The 8,446-nt window shown below is 30.5% G+C and overlaps 1 protein-coding gene across 1 annotated transcript in view; it reads left to right on the top strand.

The window, feature by feature from the left end:
• The window catches only part of LOC111620701 (ferrochelatase, mitochondrial-like), a gene marked incomplete at its 5' end in the record, with an annotated part of 16,600 nt that overhangs the window by 3,638 nt on the left and 4,516 nt on the right, over positions 1 to 8,446 (top strand). The window contains 3 exons of the mRNA XM_023362690.1: positions 6,214 to 6,382; positions 6,448 to 6,546; positions 7,359 to 7,466. Of these exons, the coding sequence (XP_023218458.1) occupies positions 6,214 to 6,382; positions 6,448 to 6,546; positions 7,359 to 7,466 (376 nt within the window). The remainder of the gene's footprint in view (positions 1 to 6,213; positions 6,383 to 6,447; positions 6,547 to 7,358; positions 7,467 to 8,446) is intronic.

Raw genomic sequence — 8,446 nt, 5'->3', positions numbered from 1 at the left:
TCTGTCTTTATTACATCTAATACAGTATTTCGAAGAAATCAGTCCCCACTGTACTCGGCTATAGATTGGTTCGGTTAAGCTTTTGTTTAAGTAATATTCCGGCTCTTTCGTCAGGGTTTTGTTTATGTCCCCAATTCCCTAATCGCTTAATTATTTAACTACTTCTTAAGTAGAAATAAGTCGAAACCGGTTACTTTGTGCTAAAAAATTTGTAGTCTCGGGAAAAAAGTGGAAAGACAAATTTTTATGAAAACAGATACATAAATCGTAAATTTAAGAAATATAAATTCTAGAGCTTTTTCTGTACCTCGTGCATCCTCTTATTCATTAAATTTAGTTGTAAATGATGCTGTCAAAGTAACAGTTAATTTTTTAACATTATACAAGAATTGTACATGTTTTTTTCTACATCCCTTATAGATGAGACATATGAAATCGTAATATCACTGGTTTAATATTGAAATCCGTGAGTAATATAAAATCGGAAAGCAGAATAAATATATCAAATATTTTAATGGATTTTTTTTAACTTCTGTCAACTATACAGAACTATTATAAAAACATACCAGTAAATTCCTATCAGTTGGGTTAAGTTATAAATCTACTCTGATTCACATAATCGGGCGAGGGCAGCCAAATATCTAGCAGGCAGGTGGCTAACAGCCCAGAACTGATCCTGGATAGAATTGGATACGGTATATGTGCAGCATCCACCCAAGGTCCTAGGCCTCCACCAGCTAAACCGGGTGAGGTTGGTGCTCTATAAAGCGCATGCGCGAATCTGGCTTTTTGGATGCTGACAATACAGTGCTTCCACTCCACCACTAATATTCTAATATACAATAGCGATCTTATCTTTTTTTCTCACATGTAATATAGAAATTTGTAATAAGATACATAATGCGGTTATAATAAAATATTGTGCAATTATTTTCATATAATTAAAATTAATATGTATTTATTTTTTAGAAAATACATGGGAAGCGGCGCATCCATCGCTTCCAATGATGGCACACCACTGGTTTGGTCAAAAATTTTCGGAATAAGGAAACAAAAAGTATGCAAGAACAAAAGGGACAATGAAAGATTAGAATAAAATATGATAAAATTTATACAATATACATAATATATGGCATACTGCTACATATTTTAATAGTTATCTATAGTAATCACTGTATCACTTAACAAAACATTTCTGAAATTACTCTCTTCTATTTAATGGAATCAATAACTTATTACATATTTCAATTTTCCAACACAAAAATTTGCAGAAGTTTACAACAAGAAAGTAAGAAGATTGGGATGAACACAAATCTCATACTGTGCTAAGCATTCATTTATTAAGAATGGAAGTCAATGCAAGAAGACATTGTTATAATATATAAATTTAGTTATGAATTTGTCCCTAATAAACAAATGAGATTATTTTCATTTCTTCAATTCACAAAGATAGATGAGAATGTGACAGTTCACAATATTGAGATTCCAACATATGAGAATGAATTTGTAATGCCTCAAACTTTTCTAATCTTCCCAATATATATTGTCATTTGATTTGTGCTTTTCTTTAAGCACTTATGCCACTTTACATTTAAGTTTGTAACATGGTTAGATTGTTATAAGCTTTATTGAACGTCTTGAATAATTTAATAAAGATTTTATTTAGTTGAGAAATTTAATATTTATCTGCTGTTTATAATGTAGCGTGTCTTATGATCTGTTGAATCATGCTGATAACGGTGTACTAAATAAATTTATACATCAAACTTGATACAAATAAATAAGTTTGCATGAGATAATCAGAACTCTAATAAGTGTGAGAATATATACTGTACAGTTCGCAGCTTTTAAACTTTTTTGCACCTGAAAAATTGTTTTTTTCTGGTGCATATACAATTGACCCTCTTATAACACGGTAGATACGTTCCAGTTTTTATGAATCCATTTTCTACAAGTCCAGCCAATCACAGCCCGGCACGTATGCAGTTTACTGATTTGGTCTCTGACTAGACCGAGGCCTATCAGGTTAACACACACAATTAGTCAGCTTACAAAATATCTCTTTATTCAATAAGGGTTCAGTGATCAACTACTGAGGGCTCGTGAACTCTCAGAAAAAAATTCTCATTACACAGTCACGTGTCCCGAATACAAATATCCCTCATCCCTTCACTCTCCTTCTCCCTTATTCGTGTAGCATAACAAGGTTCGTACTCGTTTACAATAACACATAAAGAATTTTCATAACAGTCTACTCACTGGAAATCTGGCACTTAAACAATCAGAAATAGGACCAACAGCTATTGCACGTGGGGAAAATCTTCGCTTCCATCGATACCTCGGGTACTCTATCTTCCTTAATTGTTCTGTCCACGCTATTCTTTCCATGTATACCACACTTGAGATTTGGTTCTATCTCCCTTTTCTCGATGTTCGAACGAATCTTCCTTCTCACTCTGGTTGGTTCCGACTTTCCTCGATGGCGCTGATCAAAAACTCTCACAAATGGAACTCCTCCAAAGGAAAGAAAAAAAGGTGTCTTCTCACACGTGGACCTGCTATTTATACCCTGGCTTGCTACCCTCATGTAACCTCTTGGGTAGCCAATCCAGAGGTCCGGTTTTACACAAAGGAGGGAGGTACAAAGTAAGGAGGACACATGTCCAAACGGACGACAAACACAAAGAAAACCCAATACAGTGTGACATAATAAACTTATGCTAAGTACAAAGAATATTAACTATACAAATAATATTCACATACATTACTAACAACAACCAATAAGTGGCGGAGCACTACATTACGGACTATGGCTGTTTGAAAGGTTTCTTCCATAAAATTAATTGATTCTAGACTAATTCAACTCAACATTTCCAAAATACATATAATTTTTTGGGAATAATCCATATAAACTATGCTATAAACAAATAATTGTAGGATTACTTACCGAGCGTGCACCATTCGACTACACCATTGCTTAAGCTTGTTTTTGTCGTAGAGATTGTCATTGAATGGTGCTCACGTGCTTCCTGATAAATTATTTTTTTTTGCGAAAAATTCACTGAACTTGGAGACAACATTAATATAAATATAATTTTTATGGACGTTAAATTATAAATGGTTTTTAGTAGGACCACTGCTCGTTTAAACTCAATGGTTTGTGCAATATCGACCAATAATTTCGAGACAAGAGTCAGTGATGATGTTTTACAGAATTATAGGCGTTTTTTTAGCATGTTTGTACAAATACTGTTGCAATTTTTTCGCCGTGATATAGGGGGTTGACTGTACATAAATTGTTTGACCTATGATTTTGGAATATTTTGAATTTAAATAGTTTGATATTTTTCAGGCTTACGGAATTTAATACATCTTGTTAATAATAATATAAAAAAAAATACTTTACACAACTCTTCACCATGAGGCAACCATGCTCATAATGGGCATGGTCAGATGGTGGTGATAGACAGAATTGGCATGTCCAAGGCATAAACCATCCATGAAAATTTGAGGCTCCCATCCTGACTCAAACCTAAAGTAACAAGCTGATACTTTTATTATCTTAGCCATCTGGGCTCCATTGCATAAAAATTATAAGCTATAAGTCTTACAAGAAGTCACATATTTGACTCAAACTACAAGTAATAAAACAATGATGATTATACAAAATATAAGCATTTATAAGTTACAGGGGTGATGGACTAACTTATAAATTGTAAACTTTTTGTTTATAAAACCAACTATTCCAACTTTTAGGTGCAATGCCTATCACAAGTAAACAAACAGTTCTACTAAACCTGATACATTGTAATACCAAAGCCAACCACTGCCATATGCTGTTGGGCTAATAACAGCTATAATATTAGCCTGATAGCATATGGCAGTGGTTTACTTTGGTGTTACAAGTAAAAATACCATTTAGGTATCCTTCATCAATCAGTTTAAGAAAGGCCCATCAGTGGCCATGAGGTTCCATTTCCTGAATATCAGGAAATGGGTTCTTGCCTTGCCAGGACATACTGACCACATGGAGTTTTCCAGGTTTTCTCCACATCTCTGCACCTGAATAGAGGTCAGTTACCTTTAATTTAAAAAGACCTCCTGGAAGGTATCCCAGTATGCAGATAGCCCGAAGTGTTGCATTGCTGTAACTTAACAAAACAAACAGTTCAAGAAAATTCTTCAATTGATAAAACTGAAGTTGGTAAAATGCAGAACTTATGAATAATCGAAGGTTAGAACAAAACAATATCCAGTAATGAATATGAATTTTTTTATAAAATTTTATAATAAAGAGACTTGTATCATTTATTATGCCAATTTCTCTATAATAACATATTTATCAAAAAAATTCTGTTTCTCCTTATTATGTTATGAAAAATGGTAATGAATATATTATTACTTGAAGAAGTTAATGTAACACTGTTCATTATTATTATATCATTACTCATCAATAGTTATAAAATTTATTTCTTATTTCAAAATAATAATATAAAATTATTGTATTTTATTATAAAAAATATTTATGAAATTTGGTTCTTTAGAAGTGACCAGTGATATATGATTATTCAAATATGATGTCACCAGTTTTAAGTCTTTTTTTGACTACTTCCTCTCTTCTACTTTTTGTCACTAATTTTTAGACACCTCAATGCTGATATCACACTAGGTCTGGTATTAAAATTAAATATTTCTGTAAAACAGATCTACAGTACATTAATTTATTCATATTTCCTGCCAAGGGAAGGCTAATTTTAAAAATAGATACTAGAAAAAACAAAAACAAAATTTATTGATTTACCACAGAAGAGTCTGATGACATTGTACAATGTAGGGTCATTAAGCAGTGGTGATTGGAGTCCAAACTGCTTAACCACAGCTTAGGTGGTCCACGGCTTAAATATTTTTTGATAATGCATAAATTACAATAAATAATGAAAAAATTAATGTTTTTTGATTAACAGTCTTGAAATGAATAATAAATTATTATTTAAGAATAACAAAACATATCAAATACATTTAAAACATTTTATTTTACACTTTAAATATGAGTCGATTTTTTGTGGATTTACCACGGATTAACTTTGTATCATTGTATGGTGTGAATCGGTTACAGTGGCGGCCTCCATAATGCTGATACTCGGCGTAGATAAAACAGATTAATACTGTATTTGAATTTCATTGTAAGTTATTTTATTGTTTATTGATAAATAAAAGACTAATTTTCTATAAATACTTCTTTGAAGTTATAATACTTCTTTGAAGTTATAAGCCAGCATTTAAATACTTAATTTGCGATAGTGCATAGCACATCAATGATGGACATTCAAAATGCCAAAATGACAGTTGTCAACACCTGTCTCGAGTGTTTGAGAGGCCAAATTGGGATACAAGCTTTTTGCACAGCTTAAGCGAATTTGCAGATTACTGGCCCTACACTGTACTAAGTAACTCTTAGCTAAAGATAATATGTTATATACTGATATATCTTTTGGTAATACTGTATCTTTATCTGTAATCTATACAGGTACAGATTACAGATAAAGAATATAGGTAAAATTGTACCATTATCTTTTATATTAAAAGTTCTACTAGAGCATTTCCAACAGAGCATACTTAGTATAGCATTTCTAGTAAAGTATAACTATTTTGAATAAACAAGAACTTGCTGTGCTGTTTGGTCAAAATTCTTTTGCATAGTGATTTTGGTAAAAAAATTATTTCAAATGGGTTAATTTTTGAGAATCTTTAAGATATTATCATTTTACTATGACAGGAGGTCTGTCACAATCTGTCACCAAATTTGTACATATTTCACTCTTCAGTGTGGATGCCATATTTGAATAACCCCTATATTAGCCCAACAATTTAGTAATTTATTTATACTTAATATTATCTTTTATTTTTTGCACAGTAGATATTTAGAAGCAGTTTTAGATATATTATATAAAAAAAGAATATTATTATTTTTTTCTTATTTTTATTTTTAATAGTAACATCATAAATAAAATATTATATATCTGTTTTTAATTTCAGAGTTTTTTTATTTATGTTTTGATGTATCAAACAGGAAAAATAATGCTGTAAATAAAGAGATTACATATAAAAACTAAATTTTTATATTCTAAACTGGTACTTAATAAATAATTTTAAATTGAAATAATAAAAATTGAAATAATTGTGTCAAAAAATTAACTGTTATATGTTTTACAGAGAAGGTCCTATGAGAATGGTAGCATTTTCTCAATATCCTCAATATAGTTGCAGCACTAGTGGTAGTAGCTTGAATGCAATGTATCGCTATTATCACAGTAAAAATTTTTTATCAAAAGTAAAATGGAGTTTTATTGATCGCTGGCCAATGAATTTGGGTCTAGTAGAAGTAAGAAAATATTTTGAATAAACAAAGTTTTGTAATGATTTTAATTTAATTATAAATATTTTCAGGTGTTTTCTCAGCTTATTTGTACAGAATTAGAAAAATTTCCAAAAGATGCAAGAGAGAATGTGGTTTTATTATTCTCAGCTCATTCTTCTCCAATGAAAGTAAATTTTAAATTTTGGAAAATTTTTGTAACAAATTAAAATTATTAAATTTGTAGAAAAACTGTATAATTAATTTTACCATATTTTATGGCATATAAGATGCAACTTTCGTCCGAAAAAAAAAAATTGGCTCAAAACTTGCCCTGTATCTTGTGTGAAATTGTGATCACCCTTAGGCTAATGAATTTTCAAACAGCCTTTAGTAGGCTACAGGTAACCTCAATCTAGTCCAGCTCTTGAAAATAATTATTGTTTATTAATTAAACAATATTATTATTATTATTATTTTTTGCTATAGGTATGCAGTCTTTGTATGTATTCTTGTAGAAGAGTATTTTAATGGTAAATTTTAATTGTAAATGACTTTTAAATTCTTCTCTTTTAAATATATTAAATTTTTTAGTGTATTCTAATATACTAAAAAAAATTGGAGCAAATGCCAAAGACATATGATGGTTTAAATACACTAAATACTTTTAAACACTGGCTATTGGTTGCAGGTTTGTGTCTCACCAAAGGCAGGCCATGTAGAGTTTTCTGGGTTTTTTCATATTTTTAACACTTAAATAGGGACCAATTTTCCATAGAAAGTCCTTCCAGGAGGCACCGTTTTGGCAAATTGCCCAATGCAATTTGGCATTGCATTATTCCATCAATCCAACCCACTAAATATTTCGTAAATATTCTGTGCTGAAATGACATCCTGTTATTGTTTCTGCTCTGTATCCTAGAGTTCTGCTTATATGCTGTAAAATATAGTATCTTCAATTTATTTTGATGAATGCTTTATTAATTATTAATTTTATTTCTAGGCTGTAAATAGAGGTGATACATATTCTATAGAGGTAGCATCAACAGTTTTACGAGTGATGGAACGTTTGGAATGGAAATATCCATATCGTTTAGTATGGCAATCTAAAGTAAGGATAAAATCATTCTTATAAGATAAATTTATCAAGATTTTTTTAAAGAGAAGACAATAATTTATTTGATAAGTTTTTACTTTTTTACTTTATTAATTTCCAAAGTGATCAGACTGATTCAGGAATTTCAATGTTAGTCTCAATATTTTTACATTAACATTAATAATTATCTCCTTAAACTGGATGTCATTAAATTAAACACGCTGAAAAATCCAAAAATCCATCAGTTTATAACCTTAACTTTTACTTTGAAAATGTTTGTTTTTATTTAGTCATTTTAAAACAACTAACTTCAGGTTTTTAAAAAATTTGAATATAACACGTGCAATCCAATGTAAAATTTTAATTCTTTAAAATGCCATCTGATTGGGTGTTGTATAGTTGATGTACCCAAAGCTTTGTAACATTATTGGATTTTATATAGGGCTCTTCAGGCTGTAGATAGGGTATTATTGTTCATATAATTGCTGTTATATTTCCATTGGCCTTGAAAATTGGAGGTTTCAAGGTCAATAGAAATAAAACAGAAAATATTATTTTTGTGACTTCAATACAGTAGATCTTTTATGGATATGTGAAAAATCCATATGTTATTTGAATTATTGTAAAGTAAAGAAATAATGATATGTTTGATATTATAATCACTACTATTCAAAACTTTTGTACATAATCTAAGAACGATTCTACAGTAGAGCCTCGATTATCCGACCCCCGATTAACCGACAGCTCGGTTAACTGACCGTCCTAGTCGGTAAATTTCAAATGTCCACTAGTGATGTGGCGCTACAATATTTGGCTATGTCTTGGCTACTTTAATATTATTTTTACGTGTTTTAGCTGGCAACACTCATTCGACCATGAAAGGGATCCAGTATTTAAACGAGGCTTAATTTTCTAATTTTTAACGGTACAATAGCGACGATTATTATTTAAAAAAAATTTTGTTAGGCTTAACATCGATGAAAATTCAACGCAAA

Source organism: Centruroides sculpturatus, unplaced genomic scaffold (genome assembly GCF_000671375.1).
Source record: "Centruroides sculpturatus isolate CEXI.00-Female unplaced genomic scaffold, Cexi_2.0 scaffold243, whole genome shotgun sequence".
Lineage (NCBI taxonomy): Eukaryota > Metazoa > Arthropoda > Arachnida > Scorpiones > Buthidae > Centruroides > Centruroides sculpturatus.
This window is presented reverse-complemented; position numbering and strand designations above follow the sequence as displayed.